The following is a 27,355-nucleotide window of genomic DNA, read 5'->3' on the forward strand; positions in this document are numbered from 1 at the left end:
GCGTAGAGATTTATCTTCCAGAGAATCTTTGGGGGAAGGAAGAGGGAACTGCTGGTCTCACATGCATGGGTGGAGTTGCACAGCATCCTTACCCAATCCCACTTCTCACTGGAAACCTTCTTAGGTACTCTTATAGGAGCACAATGGTAGAATCTATGCATTGGCTAAGATACTTTTCAGTGGACTCAGGGAAAATGTTAGTGCCAAAAGCATAGAGACTTGTGGCTAGAACATTAATTTGAAATACAGAATAGAGCATCTTTGTCAACCATACATCTTTCCTTTCCCTATAAGCCTAGCATGTCACAGGTTTAAAATGAGTATCACAAAATTAAAAATGAAAATTTAGAAAGACTTGAATCCTTGAAGTCATTTTCTAATGATACAAGATAGAATTATCCAAAGAAAAGTAAGGAAGGATATCATGCTTTCCTTTACTTGAATAGTTAAAACCAGGTGCTACAATTTGCCTAAGGAATGTTCATGAAAATTTTTTTAAATTTCAGAACACTGTTTCATGAGAATATACAGTATTATTCCCCTTCAAGACTCTTCTTTGTGAAGTACAAGATTATATACATAAATTAAATTAGTCTTCGTATTTGAAAGTGCTCTCCCTCCTAGAAACAGAAACAAAAGTGACAGGCAGTTATCCTAGATAGTAAAACAGGGAAAACTCCCTGCTATCCTGTGCTGCCATTACAGAAACGGCAATGCACTATCCCAACTCAGGCTGTTACCATCTCCTACCTAGAACTAGGAAAGAGCCTGTTTTCTTACCTCTGATTCTGCTGTGCTGCAAACAATTTATCTTGCAAGACCACATCCAGATTAATCTCCCTCGAGTACCACTTTGACTGCACCACTCAGCAGTTCAAAATCCTTCATGAGAAACTTCTTATTGTATTATATGAAGTAAAACTCCTTGCCCTGGCACTTAAGGCTCTCCAAAATTTGGCCTAAATACAAATTATATGTTCAATTTGTAACAGAGCTATTTGCTCTTCACTAGAAATGTATGGTCTTTTCTGCCTCCATTATCTCTGTCTGGGATAATTCTGATTGTAGACCAAACAGGTATCCATTGAGAATTTACCAAATGAATGTTTTACAGATTGCAACATTAGTTTCTCTGAGCCCTGAGCATATAATTTTGTTGTTCACTAATAGAAGGCTTGAAAGTCTCTCGTATCTGTCAGAAATTAACTATATTGAACAGCTGGACTTTCTAAATCCTAAACAAAATTGTTATCTAAGACATATCGGAACGACAAAATTTTTGTTTATAATTATTATTTTTTGAGATGGAGTTTTGCTCTTTCGCCCAGGCTGGGGTGCAGTGGCACGATCTCAGCTCACTGCAACCTCTGCTCTGGAGTTCAAGCGATTCTCCTGCCTCAGCCTCCTGAGTAGCTGGGATTGTAGGCGCCCGCCACCACGTCAGGCTAATTTTTGTATTTTTTTTTTTCTTTTTTGAGATAGAGTTACGCTCTTGTTGCCCAGGCTGGAGTGCAGTGGTGCGATCTCGGCTCACTTCAATCTCCGCCTCCTGGGTTCAAGCGGTTCTCCTGCCTCAGCTTCCCGAGTAGCTGGGATTACAGGCATGCACCACCACGCCTGGCTGATTTTTGTGTTTTTCGTAGAGACGGGGTTTCGCCATGTTGGCCAGGCTGGTCTTGAACTCCTGACCTCAGGTGATTCGCCCGCCTTGGCCTCCCAAAGTGCTGGGATTACAGGCATGAGCCACCGTGCCCAGCCTAATTTTTGTATTTTTAGTAGAGACAGGGTTTCACCACATCGGCCAGGCTGGTCTCAACTCCTGACCTCAGGTGATCCACCTGCCTCGGCCTCCCAAAGTGGCAGGATTACAAGTGTGAGCTACCGTGCCCAGCCTCATTTATAATTATTTAAATAACCTAAGCAAAACTTTTAGGAAATCCAAAAAGAAAATAAGATAAAGTTGTCAGTAGATTAAAATACAGCAGACTACTATAAGATACAGTTGTCAGTAGATTAAAATATAGCACACTACTAACGTGCAAGAGGTAACAAAGCAGACAGGCATACTGCATGCTGAACACTGAAAAGTGTTGTCTGGCTTCCTCTTCCTATTAGTCACTCTGTTTCTCAGCCAGGTTAAAACATTCTGTTACTTTGTATATAAACAAAGACTAATCTCAAGGCCACAGGCACTTCTGCTTAAGGAGAAAAAGAATATCTATGCAAACATTTAATTTAGATTATAAAGTAACAAATGCCTCAAACAGTGTTGCTGGATGATTTTTGAAATTGCAATGATGATAGTTTTCTATCATTTACACCAGGACTAAACTACCTGGTATAGAAGAATGAACATGGGCTTTGAAGATAGGGACCTGGTTTATATCTCAACTTGGAGACTATCACTGTGCAATCCTGAAACATAACTCCTAAGAAATTCAGTTTTCTCATGTGTAATTTTTAAAGAAATAATTATTACTACTTCTCAAGGTTGTAAGACTTAAATAAGAAAACATATAACAAGTGCTAGAACATGTTCAATATGAGCTCAATAAATGTTAATTCCCTTCCCTACTTCCCTGCACCACTTTTTAAGTGGGGATTTACTCCAACCCACGCCACCTCTTTCACTCAAGAATTCTGATTCTTACCCAACTACTGAGAAAGGATACTATCTTCAGTCACCCAAGTTTTAAAAGGTAATTTTTGGAACTCTGCAAATGAATTAGCATTCCTTTCTAAAATATCAAACTATTGATGTATCTGTAGTGTATTACTGGAATCTTATTTGTGTAGTTAAGGATGATGCATACAGTGTGTATGTGTGTAAGTTTTGGTACTCTGGACTTTAATATTATACAGTCATGTGTCACTTAATGGGTATGCGTTCTGAGAAATACATCATTAAATGATTTCATCGTCGTGTGAACATCACAGAGTGCACTTACACAAACCCAGATGGTATAGCCCACCACACACCTAGGCTGTATAATATAGCCTATTACTCCTAGGGTACAAACCTGTACATCATGTTACTGTACTGAACACAATACTGTAGGCAACTGTAACACCATGGTATTTGTGTTCTAAACATAGAAAAGGTACAGTAAAAATATGGTACAAAAGATTTAAAACATGGTATACCTGTATAGGGCACTCACCACAAATGAACCTTAGAGGACTGGAAGATGCTCTGGGTGAGTTGTGAGTGAAGGTAAAGGCCTAGGACATTACTATACACTACTGTTGATTTTATAAACACTACATTTAGGCTACACTAACTTTATTTAAAATTATTTTATTAACGTTAGCTTGCTGTAACTTTTTTACTTTATAAACTTTTAAATATTTTAATTTTGACTCTTTTGTAATAACACTTAGCTTAAAACATAAATATTGTATAGCTGTACAAAAATATACTTTTTCTATTTTTAAAATTTATTTATGGCCAGATGCAGTCGCTCACGCCTGTAATCCCAGCACTTTGGGAGGCTGAGGCAGGAGGGTCGCTTGAGGTCAGGAGTTTGAAACCAGCCTGGCCAACATGGTGAAAGCCATCTCTACCAAAGATACAAAAATTAGCTGGGCTTGGTGGTGCACACCTGTAATCCCAACTACTTGGGAGGCTGGGACAGGAGAATCGCTTGAACCCGGGAGACGGAGGTTGCAGTGAGCTGAGATCATGCCACTGCACTCCAGCCTGGGTGACAGAATGAGACTCCATCTCAAAAAAGAAAAAAAAAAAAAAAGAAAAAAAAAAAATATATATATATACACACACTAAAAATACAAAAATTAGCTGGGCTTGGCGGCTCGTGCCTGTAGTCCCAGCTACTCAGGAGGCTGAGGCAGGAGAATCACTTGAACCCAGGAGGTGGAGGTTGCAGTGAGCCGAGATCACGCCACTCCACTCCAGCCTAGGCAACAGAATGAGACTGGGTCTTAAAAAAAACAAAAAAACCCCAAAAACAACAACAACAAAAACTCAATCAAGGCCAGGCTCAGTGGCTCACACCTGTAATCCCAGCACTTTGGGAGGCCGAAGCGGGTGGATCACTTGAGGTCAGGAGTTCAAGACCAGCCTGGCCAATATGATGAAACTCTGTCTCTATTAAAAATACAAAAATTATCCAGGTGTGGTGGTGCATGTCTGTTATCCCAGCTACTCGGGAGGCTGAGGCAGGAGAATCGCTTGAACCCAGAAGGCAGAGGTTGCAGTAAGCCGAGAGTGCACCACTGTACTACAGCCTGGGTGACGGAGAGAGACTCCATCACAAAAAAAAAAACCCAAACAAACAAAAGACACAAAAAACAAACCCACACCTCAGTCAACACTTCACATTACCCAGTTTACAAACAGTTAGAAATAATACCCCTCCATCCACCCATCTGTTCATAAACAAATAAAGGAGGGGGCCAAACCAAATCCCTTTCAAGCGCAGACCTGTTCTTTGGGACGCAGGCAGCTCACTGGCAGCAGGCAGTGTACCTGTTGTTCCAGGAGGCAGTGCATAAGCTGAAGATGATGGTGGAGCTCCTGGTCCGCCATGCTGGAAGGATGCTCCAGAGGAAGGGGGAGGAGGGAAAGAAGTAGCAGGGCTGGAGGTAGGTGAAGAGGCCTGGTGCTGTGCTGCGTACAGCTGAGACTGCCCAGTATAGGAAGAAGCAGAAGATATGTAAGGGGTGTTAGGGTAAGTGTTTGAAGTAGGAGGAGCAACAGGCTGCTGAGGTCGATACATTGCTAACCCCCCTGTTCCGAAGGGATACGGCTGGGCTGGTTGATAAGCTACACCAAGGAGAAGAAACAGAAATTTCAATTAGTTACAAGTTTATTCAGATAGCAGCAGAAAACTAAAAAGTTATCTCAGTCTATAGAAATGATTTTAATCAAAATAAGTTACAATCCCAAATTAAAAATTTACACCGTTATATTTTTGAGGCTCAAATGCCCCAAATACACTTGAATTCAATAGATTCAGTATTTGAAAAATGCCATCCCCAAACTGCTGCTGGTTATGAAAATATTTGAATCATCAGACCCAAGAACTGCAAGACTGACCCTTTTCTGAGACTTTTCCTGATCCTGTGAAGAGACAACAGTGACCACCAGATGGAACCAGGGAGGAATTATACATTCAAAGCACCCCACTTCACAGAAAAAGTTACATGGAGTTTGGTGGCAGCTCCAGACCTCCCTCCCAATAAGAACTGTAGGGTGAACACTATTGTTATGTATCAAATATCTTCTCCAACATCCAGTTAAATAACCAGCTACTGAAATTCTGAGTTTGAGCACAGTTCCAGATTAACGGCTAACTCTATGATCCCTAACAAAATTTTACATACAGTATGAAGATGGTTAGTAAACAATCAGGCAAGGCAGCCAACTCATGTTTTAATGCAAAGACCTAAACCCAGATTAGGGAGTTGTGGGTTTTTTTTTTTTTTTTTTCTTTGAGACAGGGTCTTGCTGTGTCACCCAAACTGGAGTGCAATGGTGTGATCGTAGCTCACTGTATTCTCAAACTCCTGTGCTCAAGCGATTCTCCTGCCTCAGCCTCCTGAGTAGCTGGGACTACAGGCTATAGGTGCCACCACACCCACCTAATTTTTACATTTTTCTTTTGTAGAGATGGCGTCTTCCTTTGTTCCCCAGGCTGGGGTCAAACTCTTCACCTCAAGCAATCCTCCTAACTTCAGCCTCCCAAAGTGCTGGGATTGCAGACATGAACCACCATGCGTGGCTTAGGGAGATCTAAATATAAATACCATCACATTCACATTCTTTGTGACCAAGAGTAGGTATGAACCTCGATAGAGTGAATCTAGTAAAAGTGGATCTGTTTCCTATCTACTCTGAAGACAGCTTTCACATTAAACATTTGAGTGAAAGGTTGTATCAAATTCATATTTATGTTGAACAATAACATTCATTTTAGTACAGAACACATTCATTAAATTTTCCCCTTTGAGATTTTTATTTTATTTTTTTGCACTTAAATTTTCAAATAGTGGCAATATTTCACTTTCCAGGTATAATTATTTTCTTTTAAAAATGCCACTAATAGATACATGTCATTACACATTTGTTAAAATCCACAGAATGTACAACACTGAGAGTGTAAACTGTGGACTTTGGGTGATAATGAGACATTGATGTAGGTTCATCGATTGTAACAAATACACCACTGTGGCGTAGGATGTCAATAGTGGGCACTCTGTACTTTCTGCTCAATTTTGTTGTGAACCTAAGACTGCTCTAAAATACAAAGTCTACTAAATAAATAAATAAAATGGAAAAACAGTAACAACAAATGCCCCTTGAAACCATTTTTCCAAAAATAATTTGTGTCATCTTGCCTGAAGAAAAAGAATATGTAAAAAATAATTTCTAAAACTCTGTTTCTTTGTATCAAAATCATGGGACACTTGATTATCTTTAACAAGTCTTAGTAATGGCTGAGGAACAGGAATCAACTACTCTGAACAGTGTGACAAAGGAGCTACTTCCTAGCATAGTGATTCAGGCCACTTCCTAAAAAAACATGTCTCTTTGTAGCAGGGACTCAGGAATCCTATGCAGAATGGTTCTTACTTATTGATTTGACAATGACTTTGGGGCTTCAAAGTAAAGTTACTAAATTAGATCATAAATACTGCTCTGAAAGGACTTTGGGGTCACACTACTTACGCTGTGGCTGTGGATAAGGTGGTACCTGGGTGTGCATATGACCTGGAGATGTGGGAAGCTGACCAGCAGCATTTGGATTAACATTTCCATGCATTATGAAACCCGGAGGTGGAGGATTTTCTCCCTAAGAAACAAGAACATGGTAAGAAGGCGGATACAAGCAGAACCAGGAACTTCACCAGATGGAATTATAATCTCTGAAATGGAATTCTATGTTTATTTAAAAAAAAACTTTATTGCATAAGAAACATTGCATTTTGCATATTCTATCTTCCTCAGAACAGCACATTTTCTGAGCAGCACATTTTGAATGATTAAAGATCAGACAGATCCAAAGTAATAATTGCAATGAATGGCAAAAGATGCTAACAGCCTTTAAAAATATTTATGAAATGTCACCAGGATTTTCCATCTCTACTAATTTCCATCCACTACTCCACTCTGTAAATATAAGTATAAATGCCATAAAGGGATCTTTTGTTTCTCTTCAATTTCTGCAATGCTAAAAAAGGAAAAAGAAAGAAAAAAGAAAAAAAGTCTTCAGTAAAATCAGATTTAAACCATTGTCAAAACCTTGGTTGGTGTTTTTGTAGTTCAAGTCAATTTACAACTGCAAAAGAAGGAGGGGAAGGATAAGGAAATAAATTAATTGTGCTAAAAACTGCTTCTTGCATCCTAAAAGCATTAAAATGCAATGAGCAGACGGATGGGGAGTGGGGGTGAAAGAGCTTGAGGAAGGTAAGCAGAGAACATATAACTGTATATTTAGGTGAGCAGAATTCTGCTCAAAGAGGAATAATGAAGGATATACCTGTGTGTCAGAGGGAGAGGCTGCAGGTGGATGGCTGGGAAGGGCAGTAGGAGTTTTGTTACTCCAGGTAGTGACAGTAGGGGCAATTCTAACCTGAATTGAACAAAGAAATACCAATCACAGAAAATAAAAAATGAAAACGTTAAAAGAAGAAAAAAACCCCAAAAGGTATTAATAGCCAGATGCAAAGCCAAAGGTAAGATTGGCAAGATAACATACATTAGTCAGGCAACTGCTTTCAAGGTAGCTGGAATTCCCAAAAAAAACAAAACAAAACAACAACAAAAAAAACCACACAATCACAATGAAACAGGGAGAGGAAGGCAGGAGAAAAATCAATATGAAAACCTAAATCAAAGCACAAGAACAATGCCATTCAAGTGTCAATTACAAGTGGGTAAAGTGAGGCTTTGTAAGTAGAGAAGGAAAAAAGACATTCCAGGAAAAAAAAAAAGTAATTGAGTAAAAAAGTGATTTTTTTTTGGAAGCATTAATAGTATTCAAGCTACTACTAATCTACAAACACAGTGGTATAAGCTCTCTTTTCTGGATTTCATTACAGCCACAAAAGTCATATCAGTCCAATATGAAGCTTAAAACTCATACAATCAGAGTATTAAAGCTGAATATTAAAGATCTTCCAGTCTAATCCCCACCCTTTATTGCTGACAAAACCAAGGCCCAGAGAAGTGAAGGGACCGTACAACTCAATGGTGATTCCAAGTCACCTGATTTCCAGGCCAGTGTTTTCTATACTACACCATGTTGCTTGCCCTAGAGGCCATTGTTTTTTTGTTTGTTTGTTTGTTTGTTTTTCCGAGACGGAGTCTCACTCGGTCGCTAGGCTGAAGTGCAGTGGTGCGATTTCAGCTCACTGCAAACTCCGCCTCCCAGGTTCACGCCATTCTCCTGCCTCAGCCTCCTGAGTAGCTGGGACTACAGGCGCCTGCCACCACGCCCAGCTAATTTTTAGTATTTTTAGTAGAGACGGGGTTTCACTGTGTTAGCCAGGCTGGTCTCGATCTCCTGACCTCGTGATCCGCCCGCCTCAGCCTCCCAAAGTGCTGGGATTACAGGCGTGAGCCACCACGCCCGGCCTGTTTGTTTGTTTTTTTAAGCCATCAAAATCCTTTTTGTCAAGTAAATCTTTGCAGAAACTCCAAAACATAAAAATAATAATAATAATAATACAATTGACTCTTGAATAACATGGGTTTCAACCGCATGGGTCCACTTAGATGTGAATTTTTTTCAATAGAAGTTACACTGAGTGTGCCTGACTCTCCTGCCTCCCCTTCCACCTCCTCCACCTTTTCTCCCTCTGCCATCCCTGAGACATCAAGACCAACCCTTCCTCTTCAGCATATTCAATGTGATGACAAGAAGGAAGACTACTTCCACTTAATGATGAATATTAATGATGAATAGTAAATATATTTTCTCTTCTTTATGATTTCCTTAATAACATTTTCTTTTTTCTAGCTTACTTCATTGTTTTTTTGTTTGTTTGTTTCGAGACAGAGTTTTTTGCTCTTGTTGTTCAGGCTGGAGTGCAATGGTGCGATCTCAGCTCACTGCAACCTCCGCCTCCCGGGTTCAAGCGATTCTCCTGCCTCAGCTTCCTGAGTAGCTGGGATTACAGGCATGCGCCACCATGCCAGCTAATTTTTTTGTATTTTTAGTAGAGACAGGGTTTCATCATGTTGGCCAGGCTGGTCTCGAACTCCTGACCTCAGGGGATTCACCTGCCTCGGCCTCCTAAAGTACAGGGATTACAGGCGTGAGCCACCGCACCTGGCCTGCTTATTTCATTGTTAAGAATACGGTATATAATAAATACAACATATAAATTGTGTGTTAATGGACTGTTCATGTTATCAGCAAGGCTTCCAGTCAACAGCAGGCTAATTTTAGGGGTTAAGTTCTGGGGAGTGAAGTAATAGATTTTCAACTGTATGCAGGGTCGGTACCCCTAACCCACATGGTTCAAGGGTCAACTGTAAAGGCAAAGCTGCGCTGGTCAAAGTGGAAGTGCAAGTCCTCCTCACCCACTTGCCTCTGCCTGTTAACACTGCGTTAAAACCACAAGCCACTGTCCTCATTCATTCAGTACATCTTAAGCTTTAATCAAGAAAATCACTGCCTTATTTATGATTCACTTTGTCTTTTCCTACAAGTATAAGATTGGTAAATCAAAGTATAACAAATCTTTCAATGTTTTTTTCTTTTTCAAGAAAGAAAAAGCTAAGGACATAAAGAGCAAATATTCTCTTTTCCTAATGTAGAGCTTGCCTTGCTTCAGTACCATGACAGGTAGCTTGGTTTAACAAGACGCTTGGGAGTTCTAATCCCAACTTGGCCGGTAACCAGCCACGCAACGCTGAGAAATTCAAGCTCTGTGTCTTCAATTCTGGTGGGTTGCTTGACATCTCTGCTTCTCAGTTTTCCCAGCCATCATCTGTTCTGCCCTACCTATGTCACAGACTAAGTCTAGTGCAATCTCCATGAAGGGGGGAATTTAGTCTGTTTTGTTCAAAACTATACCCCCACAGCAGCCAGAGCAATGCCAGGCACTCATGGCAGGGTCTTAAAAAAATATTTGTCAAATGAATGAAAAAGGTCAAAATAGAGAGTATTCTAGAGCGTTAACAGTTATATTCAAATGTAATCTATCCTGATTTAGTAGTACCAAACAAAAACATAACAGACAAAAGGGCATTAATTTTTTTTGTTTTTCAAGATTTTATATTTACTTTTGCTATAACAAAATGTAAAAAGACTCCATCAATCCTGTCAGCAATTTGTTCTATTTTAAAATAGGCAGAGTACCTGTTAACTTTGCTATCAATCAAGACCATTTATTACCTATGGAAAAAATATTCTTCATTTAAGTACAGGAAGGTTATCTGCTGGTCTGGAAATATGGAAGTTTCCATGTGAAACAGTAAAAGATAGTAAGAAGCCACATTTTATGACACCAAACATTTGGTAATTTAAATAAAATTATTAGTTCTTTTCACATTCCACATAATCTAAAATTTTACAAACCTTTGGTCATTTTTCTCTAATATCTAAATTGTCCAAAAAAAAAAAAAAAGTCTGTATTCTGGATACACTTCATATTGTGCAAATACAGAATACACTAAGCCTAAACCTATACTAATGATTAAGAATACTCAAAAAATACTATCTTCTAAAAATATTTTATAAAACAACCAAATCACCAAGATTGTTCCTGCTACTTTACAGCTTGTTAGATGAATCAAATAGAAATTTCAATAGTAGATGTACATGTTTAAGTGAACTTTGAGTGACAGAGAAATAGAACAAATCTCCCTAGAGAGCTTAAAACCAATTCATATTTAAAATATAATCTGTTTGACTAAATGAGAGAGATGATTTCAAAAAGTAGATCACAAATACAACTTCAAGAATCTAGAAAATAGATCTATTATAACAATATATTGTCTAGTTTTACCATATCCGAGAAGGTCTCCTGCTGAACAAATGAAAACCACCAATTTGAAGAGAAATACAAAAGTGTTCCTACTTCATCTGGACCATATCACTCACATGGGGATAATATTGTTGAGTTTGAACTCTTGGCATCTGGTGGTGGCCAGCAACTGGTCCAGGCCTGCCCTTGGGGAGCTGCTGTTTCTCGTACGGAATTTTAGGTGATTCATGTCCTGCTACAGGCTCTCCTTGTGCTCTACAAAGTCTGTCACGAAGCTGCATGATATTTGGCTAAAAAGGAATGGAAAAACAGCAGACTGTTGAGAGTTCACCCAGGTATATGACAGCATGTTAATTTTCTTAATCAGATTATTCATCAAGATATCCCTTTTTGTTCATAATGCTGGGTATTATACAATAGACCCTGACACACAGATTTGACATTGTGCTTTCTACTACTCAAGACTGGCACCAAAGGTCCATGACATACAGTGCAACTTGTAATTTAACTGAGGCAGAGATCTGAATTATACCTACCTCATGGTTACTATGCAAGACCAATATCACTTATTACTACTCTTTTGATGTTTTCTTGTGGTTACCTAATGCTCATAAATTACAAAACTACTTTAAAAACTATAAGTCCAGGCGCAGAGGTTCACGCCTGCAATCCCAGCACTTTGGGAGGCCGAGGCAGGCAGATCATGAGGTCAGGAGATCAAGACCATCCTGGCTAACACGGTGAAACCCCATCTCTACTCAAAATACAAAAAATTAGCTGGGTGTGGTGGCGGGCACCTGTAGTCCCAGTTACTCGGGAGGCTGAGGCAGAAGAATGGCGTGAACCAGGGAGGCGGCGCTTGCAGTGAGCTGAGAACACACCACTGCACTCCAGCCTGGGCGACAGAGCGAGACTCCATCTCAAAAAAAAAAAAAAAAAAACTATAACTAAAAGAGGCCACCAAAGAGAATCAACTACTAAAGGTGGTTATTGAAGAAAATGGTGATTTAAGAAGGAGATGAAAATGTTAAAAGAGATTTTTGAAATAAAGATTAAGATGTGAAATTCAGATCTGTAGCTCATACAGATCTACATGCATAGAGACTTACAAAAGTATGAGGTGACCCTACATATGCTCTAAGTATTAACAAATAACAAAAAGGCAATGTGTTAAAATGTTCCAGCAAGATTTTAGTATCTTTAAAAATTATACATTCCTATATATTTGTTAAAGGTTTAAAGGGATCATTTAAATGTTTTAGGCATATTTTATTTGCCTTTTTGGGGGGGAGAATTGTATATTACAATGCTATCACAAAGTCTCAGGACGTATTCCCCCCACCAAAAAAGGCAGGGTCTACTGAGATAAATAGGAAACAATATCAAAATTATGCTTTTTGGCCTAAAGAATGTTCTTTAAAGTCCAAAAAAAAAAAGCATGAAGAATAATGTATAGAAAATGGATGTGCTTATAAATGGTACTGAAAATGAATTAATCTTAAGCTAGATGAGCTACGGGTCTTAAAGCAAATTAGTCTTAAGATAAAGGTTCTTATAATATATCTCAATATAACTATTTACTTACAACTTTTTACTTATTAGGTAAAAAGTCTTAACAAAACTAGTATGCCAAAGTCACCATAAAGGAAAAGATTATGTATCAGCTATTCTATCTAACATTCCCATCAACAATTCAGAAACAAATCAGATGGATCTTACGGCTAAGTGTATACAAAACCAACTAGAGAGTCCTACCTCCATAGTCCTGGAGAATATTATGTACTTTTACTCAATGAAATTTATCAATAATTCTCTAAAACAGACAAAATACTAGAAACAGTTGACTAAAAAAATACATAAAATACAGAATAAAGTGATTAATAAAAAAGTACAGAGACAAGACTGTATCTGCAAGGCTCAAAATCAAGCTCCATCAGACACAAAATGCAGATATATTCTTGTGAAAAGTTTCCTCAAACCTCACCCGTACTTTTACCCATGCTCCATAACTGGGTTTGGGTTTCCCTTTGTTGTGTTCCACAGCACCAATACCCTTATCACAGTACTTATATCACACTTCTGGAATCCCATGTTTACTTGTCCATAGCCAAACTGAGTTTGGAGGCTTCCTAGAGGAAGGATCTTGGCAATCTTATTCACCATTCTATACCCACTTGTTGAATTGAATTGAAACAAGTATAGTTTTGCCCAAGTTTTATTGTGCAATAAGTAAGGACAATCTAATTAGTTCCCTCTGCTCTGAATACATAAAAATATACTTGCCCACAGACAGTATCAAACTAAAATGGCATACAGAATGAACTTCAATACTATCTGGGATGGAACATATGGGATTTAAAAAATGTTAACAACTCCATTTGTTTGATTAAACATTAACATTTATAGCTTTTTGACATAAAATATTCCTACAAAGAACTTTGTATGAAGAATCAGCATTTGGCTTTAGAAATAAAAAGTTGGTCTTTTCCCTATTCATTTTCCTAAAATACTATGTCAGTACAAAGGAATCTATCGCACTGCAAGATTATCCTATCTCTCTAACACAGCTTAGATACACCTAAAATGATCCCTGAAGAATTGTCAATAACATTTACCTGCAGTCAGGTTACAGAAATTCAACTGCTCCAAAACATTCTACCTACTAATATGTTTACATCTAATGCTAAGTGTTATCTACTGGACTCACCTTACTCAAACATTACAAAAATGGTCAATTCTAATTACCTGGTTGGTGTTGTCAGGAAGAAAAGCCAAGGCTGCAGCAATACTGCCCTGAGCTGCCAACAAATTGGCATACTGACTCATCTTCGCAGCCAAGAGAACTCCTACAGTACTAGTGTCCATGGCTTGAGTGAGTTGCACAGCTTTTCGCAGGATGACAACTTTCTCAATCAGATCCTAAATGAAAAAAATGAGTAATAAACAGAAATATCAAGACCATGTATGAGAGGAAGCAGGAAAAGATCAAGAGTTACTAAGATTTCTAAAACCCACTAAAAATATAGTATCTGTTATCATCCCTCCTAGAAAAGTACAGCCACTATTTAGGTAAGTGAAAAAGTAGTAAGGAGGAAGAAGGCCTCTTACTTATGGATAGGGTAGGATAGGAAGGTTACCACCTTTTCCTAAATATCCTTAAGCTACCAGATACTTGTCTAGTGAGCTAAAATAGGCAAATACTCAAAGTGAAAATGATAGGCAGATGTCTAAAGGTAGAAACTGTGTTCTAGCCTGTATGGGAGGAACTATGAGTGAAAATATCTGATATGGTTTGGTTGTGTCCCCACCCAAATCTCATCTTGAATTCTAGCTCCCATAATCCCCATGTGTCATGGGAGAAACCCAGTGGGAGGTAATTGAATCATGGGTCAGGTTTTTCCAGTGCTGTTCTCTTGACAGTGATCTGATGGTTTTATAAAGGGCAGTTCCCCTGCACATGCTCTCTTGCCTGCCACCATGTAAGACGTGCCTTTGCTCCTCCTTCACCTTGAGCCGTGACTGTGAGGCCTCCCCAGTCATGTGGAACTGTGAGTTCATTAAACCTCTTTTTCTTTATAAACTACCCAGTCTTGGGTATTTCTTCATTGCAGTATGAAAATGGACTAATACAACATCACGCCATCTATCCTATAAAAATAGTACTACTATGAGGTGACCCATAGACGGAGGCATGTGATTTCCAAAGGAGTTTACTATTTTAACTCAAAGCTCTCATGTGCCATTCAATACCAAATCTTTCCACAATGGGGAGCTATGCTTCTGGTAGAAAGCAGAAGGATAGCCTACCTTTCTGCCTTTCCTAAGTGCATAAATCCAAAAGGGTAAAACAAGTGTTTTTCTCTCAGAAGCTCTTAAAAGGAAAACCTTGATTTCCTACCCATTTTTTTTTGTTTCAATAGAGTGATCTTTAAAGCACTGACTCTATTGAGAAAATCTCTTTCCAGAAAGAGAAATATTATATGGTAAAATTATCATAAGCCTCTTTGATGTAAATGCTTAGAAAAAAATATCTAATATATAGTTAGTGCCTGAGAATAGTCCCCACATTTTCTACTTCCTCTCTTGCTTGTGTATTGGTGTCACATGGCAGTGGTCCCCAACCTATTTGGCACCAGGGACTGGTTTCGTGGAAGACAATTTTTCCACAGGCCAGCAGGGGGGATGGTTTCAGGATAAAACTGTTCCACCTGGCCTGTTCCATAAGGTATTAGATTCTGATAAGGAGGATACAACCTAGATCCGTTGCATGCACAGCCCACATAAGGGTTCGTGCTCCCATGAGAATCTAATGCCACCACTGATGTGAAAGGAAGCAGAGCTCAGGCAATAATGCTCGCTCACCCACTGCTCACCTCTTGCTGTGAGTCCAGGTTCCTAAGAGGCCACAGAAGGGTACTGGTTTATGGCCTGGGGGTTGGGGACCTCTGCTACATGGGATTCCATTTACCTCTCACTTTCATTTTCCTTTAACCATAAAGATTCTCTATTGGCATTGGGGATGCCTCCTATTCCTTTACCCAAATTGCTTCTTTCTTTGCTCATGGCAGGCAGAGCCACTGGAAGCAGACAGAGGAGCACACAGAAAAAGAGGTAAACCCTAGAGCTGTTTTCAATCCTCCTGCCACCTATTTCCCCCAATAAACTCACAAATCACAACCATGATTTTACAACAGCTGCAACCCCATTTTCCTATCCTATCATCTCAAACTTTGCTTCTTCAAAGATAGCAATAAATGCATATAATTATCCAGCAAAAGAAGTTCTTGAATGTATAGAAAAAATGAACTTATAGATTGTAACTTGATGATAAGTAGGGTGAAAGACAACACTAAAAATTAAGTGCCTTTTGTTTCAAAGATACTACCTGAAGTGACAAAGGGTGGCTTCCATCTTGAGCTTTAGTCCAACATGCAACTAATTTCTCTACATTCCCTGCACAAATATAGCAGAGACATGCTTGAGTCTGCAGGAGGCTATCTCCTTCATTTTCAAGCCTGGTTCCCAAAAGATCTGTAAGTAAGAGGAAAGTAAAATAAGATTATACCAAAGGCAATCTGTATATGAGGCTGTGAGCAGCTAAATAATATTTTCAGAGGCATGGATTAAGCTTCATAACCAATGAATAGCATAGAGAAACAAAATCACACTAAATGCTCAGTAAATATGCATTTGTTAAATGAATGGGAATGAAAAATTGTATATAATAAATGATTTTACAAAACTATTATCTAACTGTACAACTAATTTTTATTAATTAAATTAGAAAAACAATAAATGGGAACAACATTTGAACAAAAAAACCCTAAAGGCACATTTGGAATAGATTTATCAATGTTAGCTAAGTCTAGTATAAATTACTTATAAAAATGCAGTTATGGCTGGGCGTGGTGGCTCACGTCTGTAATCCCAGCAGTTTGGGAGGCTGAGACAGGCAGATCAGCAGAGGTCAGGAGTTCAAGACCAGCCTGGCCAACATGGTGAAACCCTGTCTCTACGAAAAATGCAAAACTAGCCAGGCATGGTGGTGCATGCCTATAATCCCAGCTACTTGGGAGGTTGAGGCAGGAGAATCACTTGAACGCAGGGGGCGGAGGTTGCAGTGAGCCAAGATCGTGCCATCGCACTCCAGCCTGGGCAATAAGAGCAAAACTCCGTCTCCAAAAAAAAAAAAAAAAGCAGTTAGTATTTTGTAATTTTTATATTCTTATAATTATTTCAAGGCAGCAAATGGCTATTTGTTTTTATACTAGTAGCCTTAAGCTTTTCTTGCAAATATTTATTCCTCAGCCACCAGTTTAGTCATGGCCTATAACGGTAATTTCTATTCTAATGTTATCATTATTAATTTTATCATAGCTAACATTTATTAAGTGAGAGTTACTTATGGTCTATTTCACAGATGAATAAACTGAGGCTCAGAAAGTAGTTTTTCCTAGATCATACAGCTACTAAGTAGCAGAGGCAAGATTCCAACTCTTGTCTGTCTGAAACCAAAATCACTAGTAGATTAAAAAAAAAAAAGAGTAGGTATGAAGATGTATTTAATAAATCTGAGAAAGGCACTGAAATGAGAATTTCTTTTTCTTTTTTGTGATTTGCAGATTTTAAAAAGTTTCTAATAAAATTTGTCATTTAAGTTTATTTACAATATACCCTGCTACATATGTAAATGCAGTTAAATATAAAGCACATCTCTTACCACAAAGGGCTGAAAATTCATCTGGCTTTGCATAAGTCAATACTGCAGCTAAAGCCTCTCTCCAATTTTTAAGATCACAAGACTCAACAATCTCTTTCCAGTTCTTCATCACCACTGCAGTGATGAGCTTGAGAAAAGAAAACAAAGGAAGAATTAAAAGTCTTTAACATAGCAATAAAAATTAATTCTGGCTAATTAATTGTGTCAAGTATTTCATGCCAAATGCAGCAGCAAAATGAAGTATATTTTTGAATCAAATGACGTAATAATGGTATTATTGTTCCTCAAGAAACAACAGCAACAACAAAAACAACTGACAACATATTTCATAAAGTGCTGAGAAGGAAAAATATAAGGTGCTATCAGAAACTTTAATAGAAAGGTGTGACCTGGTCAGATGGATCAGGAAAAACTGCCCAAGCATGTAGACTTTTGACATGTGATCTGAAGGACAAGCAGGAATTAACTTCATCAAGAAGGAAAAAGCCTTCCAGGCCAAGGGAACGACAGATGCAAAGTTCCAGTGAGAAAGGAACATGCAATGAGTGAGGGAGGAACTACAAGGCAGCCACTGTGGCTAAAAGATAACCGAGGAGAGACTGAGATGAGATGAGGCTAATGGGACTCAATACTGGTACAACTTTTATGAAAACTAATTTCAATAAAAATTACTTTTTTTATGATGTAGAAATAACATCAAGTAACCACAAAAAAGAATGAGATCATGTCCTTTGCAGGGACATGGATGGAGCTGGAAGCCATTATCCTTAGCAAAATAACACAGGAACAGAAAACCAAATACCGCATGTTCTCACTTACAAATAGGAGCTAAATGATGAGAACATGTGAACACATGGAGGGGAACAACACACACTGGGGCCTATTGGAGGGTGGGAGCAGAGAGAGAATCAGAAAAAATAATTAATGGGTCCTAGGCTTAATACCTGAGTGATGAAATAATCTGTACAACAAACCCCTATGACACGAGTTTACTCTTAAGTTTGTTAGATATAACAAACCTGCACATGTACCTCTGAACTTAAAAGTTAAATTCCTCTTCTATGACTACAGTTCAATTTAAATAATCAGAAATTTGTACAAGTCTTTAGGCACAACAAAGGTGTTTATCACTATATAAGCAAGCGTGTTTATTTCTATTTGGAAAATACTGGAAACTACCTAAACATAACAAAATAAGGGAAACATTACATCTTCTTACCATGAAATATTATAGAGCAATTAAAATTTTGGTTTTTTTTTGAGACAGAGTCTTGCACTGTTGCCCGGGCTGGAGTGCAATGGCGTGATCTCGGCTCACCACATCCTCTGCCTCCAAGGTTCAAGCGATTCTCCTGCTTCAGCCTCCCTAGTAGCTGGGATTACAGGTGCCTGCCACCACACCCGGTTAATTTTTTGTATTTGTAGTAGAGATGGGGTTTCACCATGTTGCCAGGCTGGTCTTGAACTCCTGACCTCGTGACCCACCCACCTCGGCCTCCCAACATGCCGGGATCACAGGCATGAGCCACTGCGCCCAGCCGCAATTAAAAAATTTAATAAGGCCAGGCACGGTGGCTTATGCCTGTAATCCTGGCACTTTGGGAGACCGAGGTGGGCAGATGACCTGAGGTCAGGAGTTCGAGACCAGCCTGACCAACATGGTGAAACCCCATCTCTACTAAAATACAAAAATTATCTAGGCATGGTGGCGGACCCCTGTAATCCCAGCTACTTGGGAGGCTGAGGTAGGAGAATCGCTTGAACCCGGGAGGTGGAGGTTGCAGTGAGTCAAGATCACGCCACCGGACTCTAGCCGGGGTGACAGAGCAAGACCCTGTCTTTAAAATTATTAATATATACAAAAACAACAAAACTAGAATAATCATGCCAAAATGCCAACAACTATTTCCAGGTCAAGGAATTATGAATGAGCTTTTAAAATTCTTTACTGGTTTCTGCATTTCAGTTATCTATAATAACAGTGTATTGTTTTTATAATTAGAAAGATAAATACGTTATTGCTTATTTTTAAAACAACATACCCTGGTAATTTTGCTTTGGGATTTTGCGAAGTATTTTTTCTGGGTTCGAGCCAAGAGTTCTTGTCCACCTGCTATGGCCAATATAATGGCATCGGCCATGCGGTTATCATGTAAACAAAGGTCAACAGCACTCTCAAAATTGCCCGTCAGCAAAGCCTGAGTAATTAAACCATCAATGTCTGCAACAAGAAAATAATACATCCAAGTTAAATAGAGTTTTTGTTACCAAAACCAACAACAAAGTACTACATCTATCAATTTTTATATATATACATGAATGGAGACCACAACACTAATTTCTGATTACTAGTGGATTAATTTCTAACACAAGCTATTGGTATTTATGGAAGAGGTCTACAGAAATATGCTGAGATAAATACAAAATAATACATTTTCCAGACTGCTTTAACTGGATTATCAAAGATCACCTAGATGTCTGAACACACCAGCCTTCCCAAGGCACTGATTACATATACTGTACTAAAGGAAAAGTGAGTTCTTTCTCACACTCTACCACCTGTGATAAAACTTTTTTTTTTGAGACAGCGTTTCACTATGTTGTCCAGGATAGCCTCAAACTCCTGGGCCCAAGTGATCCTCCTGCCTCAACTTCCCAAGTAGCTGGGACTATAAGCATGCACCACAGCACCTGACTTGAAGCATTTTAACTTAAATGCAGGAACTATTTGTTTTCCAATGGTTAAAAAAAATTAGAAATCAAAACCAACAAGTACTTACCCCCACTGATGGAAATATTAAATGTTCCTCCAGATGAGGGTAGAAATTCAGATTCTTCTTTTTCCTCTTTAATGTGCTAAAGAGATGAAAAAAGCAACAATTTAGCTGTGGAATGATTTACTGACAAAAAAAATTTACACATGATTCTTCATCTACAGAGTAGATGACATACCAAGTTATTCCAGAAAAGTTCTCAGATCCAAATTTACAACTAAGATCTATGACTTCCCTAAATATTACCTCCCATTATATAATCATAAATAAAATCCAAGGTCATGAAGAATACTGGTTAAACAGGCTGGGCACAGTGGCTCACCTCTGTAATCTCAGCACTTTAGGAGGCCAAGGCAGGCAGATCACTCGAGGTCAGAAGCTCGGGACCAGCCATGCCCAACATGGTGAAACCCCATATCTACTAAAAATACAAAACTAGCCGGGCATGGTGGTACGTGCCTGTAATCCCAGCACTTTGGGAGGCTGAGGCGGGCGGATCACAAGGTCAGGAGATCAAGACCATTATGGCCAACATGGTGAAACCCCGTCTCTACTAAAATACAAAAAATTGGCTGGGTGCCGTGACTCATGCCTGTAATCACAGCACTTTGGGAGGCCGAGGCGGGCAGATCACAAGGTCAGGAAATCGAGACCATCCTGGCCAACATGGTGAAACCCCGTCTCTACTAAAAATACAAAAATTAGCTGGCGGCGGTGGTGTGCACCTGTAGCCCCAGCTACTCGGGAGGCCGAGGCAGGAGAATCACTTGAACCCGGGAGGCAGAGGTTGCAGTGAGTTGAGATTGTGCCACTGCACTCCAGCCTGGCGACAGAGCGAGACTCTGTCTCAAAAAAAAAAAAAAGAACACTATTAAACAAACTAACATGTACATATTCATTACTGGTATCTCAGTAATGAAGCTGAAGAATCTTTGTTTTCTTAGGTAACTATGAGTGGCTCAAAATACGGAAAATATATTATTTATTTATTTAATTTTATTTTTTGAGACAGAGTCTCGCTCTGTCACCCAGGCTGGAGTGCAGTGGCGCACTCTCGGCTCACTGCAAACTCTGCCTCCTGAGTTCACGCCATTTTCCTGCCTCAGCCTCCCGAGTAGCTGGGACTACAGGTGCCCGCCACCACGCCTGGCTAATTTTTGTATTTTTAGTAGAGACGGGGTTTCACCGTGTTAGCCAGGATGGTCTCGATCTCCTGACCTCATGATCCGCCCTCCTCGGCCTCCCAAAGTGCTGGGATTACAGGCGTGAGCCACCACGCCAGGCTGGAAAATATATTTTTAAATTATACTATTTTTAAATTTTAAAACAAACCTACTTTTACACATCTAAGAATTCCTGTCCACTGGATTTGATTATAAAGTGTTTTTGTTTTAACTGAATCATAAAAAAAAAAAATGAAAAAAAAATCACTTGGTACCCATAACATAAAAGTAATATAAGTACATTATTTATTAATACACTTAAATTCAAGTATACATTTCGTGTTCACTCACATTAGTCATACCTGGAACAGTGGGTTAGTCTGGTAAAAATATATACAGTTCTGTTATAAATTTCTGAGACTATCTGCAAGACTGATTAAAAATAAACTCAATGCTTTCTTTAGAAGAAACATAATGGGGGCATTTTGCTGGCAAATAATTTTAAATGCTTTCTCTCCCATGCATAAAAATTCAAAATAAGACAAAAATATATCAGAGATTAGAGATAAATTTTTAAAGAAAAACATAGCTTTCTTACATGAGATGAAATATCTATCTTCTGTGCTATGTTATCTACACATCTGAATGTAAATATCTAGTATTCAAGTTCAGTGGCATTTTAGAACTGGGTAATTTTAATGCAGAGTACAGCACTGCACCATCTGCAAATACGCTTAATTATTAATGTTGACTATTACAGGAGAATATCTATAACCCTAATTCCCTTTCCCCAACTAAAGAGAAGCATTTGGAATTTAAAAACTCAAAGAAATCAACAATTTAAGTTATTCACATTAAGGACTAAATCAGAGACACTGATCTAATTACATTCATTAACAAACTTGCATAAAAATACTTTTTTTTTTTTTTTGAGACAGGGTCTCGCTCTGTCGCCCAGGCTGGAGTGCAGTGGCGCATTCTCAGCTCACTGCAAGCTCCGCCTCCTGGGTTCATGCCATTTTCCTGCCTCAGCCTCCCAAGTAGCTGGGACTACAGGCGCCCCACCACAACGCCTGGCTAAATTTTTGTATTTTCAGTAGAGGTGGCGTTTCACCGTGTTAGCCAGGATGGTGTTAATCTCCTGACCTCGTGATCCGCCCGCCTCGGCCTCCCAAAGTGCTGGGATTACAGGCATGAGCCACCGCGCCCTGCCACTTTTCTTTTTTTTAACTCATTATTTCTCAAATTTGCTTTCTAGAAACAATTTATCCTTATTTATGGACTTCTGAACTAGATATAAGGTCAAAAAATGCACAATTTATTAGGTATTGAGTGCCTTCAATGTGTAAGCTACTATGAAACAAATAGCTCATCGAGACAAAGGGGCAGATTTTACCTCCTTAAACACATTTTTTCAAAGAACCAAAAGTACACATTGATGACTACTATTTCATTAAATGCATATTTTTCTGACCTATTATTCATGAGTGCATTCCCAAATGATCTTCTATTTGATAATACATAGTCTAGTTGTACATAAATGAAAGTACATTTCTCTATGTATCTTACAATTCTGTCTAAATATTCTCAAAATTAGTTCTTTTCTTTTTTAAATCAGACAGGGTCTTGCTCTGTCACCCAGGCTGGAATGCAGTGGTGTGATCATAGCTCACTCCAACCACAAACTCTTGGGCTTAAGTGATCCTACCTCAGCCTCCCAAATAGCTAGGACCACAGGCATGTGCCACCACGCCTGGCTAATTTTTTATTTTTTTTTTTAGAGATAGGGTCTCACTATGTTGTCCAGGCTAGTCTTGAACTCATAGCCTCAAGTGATCCTCCCACCTTGGCCTCCCAAAGTGCTGGGATTACAGGCATAAGCAAACATCATGCCTGGCCTAGTTCAAAGTTTTAGTAAAGATTTTATCCATATCCTTTATTCCCTTGTTAATTAAACTCTAGGAGATCCACTTCTAAGGAGAATGATTTTTGCAATCATCTTGTAATAGACTAAATTTACTTATTTTTATAACTTAGTAAAAAATTATACATAACATTCTATAGTCAAGATATCACAAAGAACAATGAAAAAGCCAAAGATGAGATGAGAAGAACTTGTTGATTAATTTTCCAAGATGAAATAAAATTAGAAAGCAAGAAAAGTAAATTACAGATTTGTTCATTAGTGGTTAAAAAAAAAAAAACCCAGAAAATTAAAAGGAAAAATTAATGATGTAACTCTGTGTTCAAGGACTCTTCTCAATTATTTACAAAAATTATCAACTAAGGACACATTTATTGAAAATCATGACAGTAAGTTTAGTGGAATATCCTTTACTTCAACTCCATGTTCAGTACTAATTCAGAGGCCTATGCCACTGATAGTTGGCCCAAAATTATAGGCCAAGAAAAACATTAACTTTACATGCAATGCAATGCAGTGAGGATGTCTGAATAAAATCTCTTTTCAGTTTGACATCCTGATAGTCATCTGACCAAATTATGTTAATCTCACATCAACTGTTAGTTTTAAACCATATAATCCAGAAACAAGGTTGGAGAACTAGAGTCTGGAGATGATACTTCTGTCAGTATAGGTAGATAGATTCCTATCCTAAACATCTCAAAGAAAACAATTTATTTCAACTTTATTTTGCCATAAGTAGTCAAGAAAATTTTCCTTATTTTAATGTGAGATACACAAATATCACAAATTTGTCCAATATAATATGAAAAAAAAATAAGTACCTCTCCCAAGAGCTGCTCTTCAGCAGCAGGGCTCTCCTCCCCATCACTCTGTGCTACTTGGTCAGAGTCTTTAAGAGCCTTTGGTACACAAAACAATTACAGGGGAAGGTGAAGAATGTAGTATTACAAGGCTATTAGTGAACCAGGAAGACAAAAGACCCAACCAACAACATTCAGAGCTAGTTTAATCATAAGAAGCAACAGTGAGTAAATTTATTTGAGAAATGCCATTAGAGGAAAAGCAAAGAACTATTACTGCTAACACTTTCCCATTCTTTTTTTTTTTTTTGAGACCGAGTCTCACTCTGTCGCCCAGGCTGGAGTTCAGTGGCACGATCCCGGCTCACTGCAACCTCCGCCTCCCAGTTCAAGCAATTCTCCTGCCTTAGCCGCCCAAGTAGCTGGGATTACAGGTGTGTGCCACCACGCCCAGCTAATTTTTGTATTTTTAGTAGAGACAGGGTTTCACCATGTTGGTCAGGCTGGTCTTGAACTCCTGACCTCAGGTGATCCACCTGCCTTGGCCTCCCAAAGTGCTGGGATTACAGGCATGAGCCAACACACCCGGCCCACTTTCCCATTCTTTCCTACCATTTTTTTTCTCCTGGCCAAAAAAAAACAAAAAAAAACTTATAAGTATTTGAGTAGTCATTAATTCTGTTTTTCCTCCTTTACAAAATTCAAATATGTATGTCAAGAGAAAGGAATGCTCTACCACCTAAGCTCATGCTATTTTAAAATGAGAATTATTAACTTATTAAAATATCTAGAATAAGCATTTATTTTTATACCATAAAGCATAAAACACAAATTTCTTAAATGATATTTCCTTCTTTGTTATGACCTAGCCAAAGTTTTAGAAGGTAGCTATTTTTAAAGGCCTTCTTACCACATTGGCTCCATCCACTTTGTTCAAGGCCAAAGCAATCTGAAATAAAAATAACAGCTCACCTACTACATGGAATTCTATTTCAGAGCATCCAGCAAATGTTCACCTCTTGCTTCTCACTGGCGAAAATCCACAAAAGTTCTTATAGGAATAGTATGTTTAAAAAAATTTAAAAAGCTATGCAGAACTGGTTCTCCATGGTGCTACCTTCTTTCACATGGAAGTAATTAGAAATAATCCGACAATCATTCTATTTCCTCATTTTTTGCCATCAGGCATGCAAGTAAAACTTTCATATCAATCTCTTACAAGCCTAAAAAAGTTACAGCCTCAAGAAGTTTAGACTACTAATAAAGTTAAATATAAAACTCTAAAGGAGTGAGCAAAGACATAGCCACTAAGCAGTGGGGTTGTGATCTTAGTTCTGCCTGACATCAAAAGAGCACTAATCTTCAATATGCACTTAAAGTGCACAGTATACCTCTACCACACATGCAACAACCTGCAATGCTATAGAAAACTCTAGCCATTTCCAAAGAATGATGAAAGGCTAATACAAGTTACATAGTCATTTATCAGTATGTATTCAAAACTCTGGCAACCACTGTGGGTAATGATGGAGAATAAGAAAAAGAAAAAGGAAAAAACGCTGGCAACCAAACACAAATTATTATTAAATGTTTATTGGGTGATCTGAGATAATCTGTGTAGAACTTTATTTTTTAAAAGTATGATTCATAAAGAGCATGCCATCTAACTTTCCCAAAAGTTTACCTTCTTTCCTAGATCTTCTTTTCTGTATCCTAGAAGTTCAAGGTATTTTCCACGAGAATCATCCTCAAAGTTTACCTTTTAAAAAAAAGACATATTCTTAAAACAAAGACCTACATTTAAAGGCAGAATTTTTATAAGAATGAATCAAATTCCAAAGAGAATTATTAAAAATATCTGAAGTCTACATTCTAAAGATTCACTGTTTGAAGGAATCCAAAGAATAGTGGGTTTTTTTGTTTTTTATCTGGAGACCCAGCCTCAGGAGGTCCTGAGAACATGTGCCCAGAATTATTTTTTTAAATAAGTTATTTATTGATAGTAAATATACTAGTAATTAATTATCCTGGTTGAATAAAGCTTACTTTTGAACAGTAATTTTTGTAAATACAAACTTATGTCCAAAGGTTAAACTGATACAAAACTCAAACTATGTGGAATATTCTATGTCTTAAAATTCTTTCCCAAAATTATTACAAAATATAAATTCTTTAATTTTATACTTTAACCTAACTGTATTCAAGACTGCTTTACCTTTGAAAAACCAGTACTGTATAAAGAAATAGACATTCCAGTGGAGGCAAAATGACCAACCAGGAAATTCTATTTGTTATTCTAATCTAACTCCTCTTAAAGTAAAAGGAAAAATGCCTCCAACCTCTCTCCTCTATTCCTCTTCCTCTTTTTCCATTTTCCTTAACTAGATCTACTATAGATATTAAATATTCTGTTTTCATTATAGTAAACTCTGTGTACTCATCTTCAAAATAGGTGTGCTGACTATGTCGCTCTCCTCTAAACAGACCTATTATTATTATTTTTTTACTTATTAAAAATGTATTTCGTATTACACTTTTCAAAGTAGAGAAGGAAAAACTCTGGACATAAGTTAGGTTGTATGCTCTTTATAAGGCTTCTTAATTTCATGATGAATTGCTGAAATCACACTTTTTCAATTGTTTCTTTAATAGGAGGACAGATTTAGAATATAAAGGAACAGTTAAATTTGCAGATAATGAAATAATATAGCTTTAAACAGCAACTTTACCTTCAAAAAGGACCACACATTTTTCTCAAATTCAGTCTGAGAAGCATCAATTTTTTTTTGGCAATAACTGATAAATCCTTGTGACTGCACAGCCTGCTGAAGTTGGTCTGATCGGCTGAGGAACTCCTTTTCTGTTACGACCTGACTAATGAACACATGGTGCTGCTGCTGCTGCCGCTCAGCTCCCTGATGAGAAGGCATTCTGACATTCTCAAACGTAACCAGTTTGCCTCCAAACTATAAAAGAGAGAATGAACAAACTCAGTGTTAACCCAAGGATATGGCCAAAAAAAGTGCTCATAAAGTGGCCTAAACAGATAATCTGGATGAAATTAGCTGATACGATCTCTCATGCGCCACAGTCTGACACCACTTCAATTTCTGTTCTAGATGAAATGTACTTTTTTGGTTTTTTGTTTTTTTTTTTTTTTGAGACAGAGTTTTGCTCTTAGTCACCCAGGCTGGAGTGCAAAGGTGGGATCTTGGCTCACTACAACCTCTGCCTCCTGGGTTCAAGTGATTCTCCTGCCTCAGCCTCCTGAGTAGCTGGGATTACAGGTGCCGGCCACCATGCCTGGCTAACTTTTGTATGTTTAGTAGACAGGGTTTCACCATGTTGGCCAGGCTGGTCTTGAACTCCTAACCTCAAGTGATCCACCCAGATAGAGAAGACCAGATAGGACGATGAGAAGATTAAGCAGATCCAAAGAACAGACTTACGAGTGACATAAAACATATTCAAAGGTCCATTTTAGGAAGATTAATCTTGGAATATGTAGTAGA

General features: G+C 38.3%; 1 protein-coding gene across 50 annotated transcripts in view; it reads right to left on the bottom strand.

Annotated features, from left to right (window-relative positions):
- SEC31A (SEC31 homolog A, COPII coat complex component) overlaps nucleotides 1-27,355 on the bottom strand; it is a 71,488-nt gene that overhangs the window by 19,411 nt on the left and 24,722 nt on the right. For 3 of the 50 annotated variants that reach the window (XM_055384955.2, XM_055384956.2, XM_063705370.1), the window contains exons 11-23: nucleotides 26,573-26,809; nucleotides 25,528-25,602; nucleotides 24,754-24,792; nucleotides 23,865-23,942; nucleotides 19,960-20,035; nucleotides 19,222-19,400; nucleotides 17,180-17,306; nucleotides 15,845-15,990; nucleotides 13,705-13,878; nucleotides 11,076-11,249; nucleotides 7,503-7,595; nucleotides 6,692-6,815; nucleotides 4,445-4,786 (exon numbers count right to left, since the gene is read on the bottom strand). In XM_055384955.2, the coding sequence (XP_055240930.2) occupies nucleotides 4,445-4,786; nucleotides 6,692-6,815; nucleotides 7,503-7,595; nucleotides 11,076-11,249; nucleotides 13,705-13,878; nucleotides 15,845-15,990; nucleotides 17,180-17,306; nucleotides 19,222-19,400; nucleotides 19,960-20,035; nucleotides 23,865-23,942; nucleotides 24,754-24,792; nucleotides 25,528-25,602; nucleotides 26,573-26,809 (1,864 nt within the window). The remainder of the gene's footprint in view (nucleotides 1-4,444; nucleotides 4,787-6,691; nucleotides 6,816-7,502; nucleotides 7,596-11,075; nucleotides 11,250-13,704; nucleotides 13,879-15,844; nucleotides 15,991-17,179; nucleotides 17,307-19,221; nucleotides 19,401-19,959; nucleotides 20,036-23,864; nucleotides 23,943-24,753; nucleotides 24,793-25,527; nucleotides 25,603-26,572; nucleotides 26,810-27,355) is intronic. The other 47 variants (XM_063705372.1, XM_063705374.1, XM_063705373.1 and 44 more) reach the window with 17 other exon arrangements.

The sequence above is a fragment of the Gorilla gorilla genome, chromosome 3, assembly GCF_029281585.2.
Source record: "Gorilla gorilla gorilla isolate KB3781 chromosome 3, NHGRI_mGorGor1-v2.1_pri, whole genome shotgun sequence".
Lineage (NCBI taxonomy): Eukaryota > Metazoa > Chordata > Mammalia > Primates > Hominidae > Gorilla > Gorilla gorilla.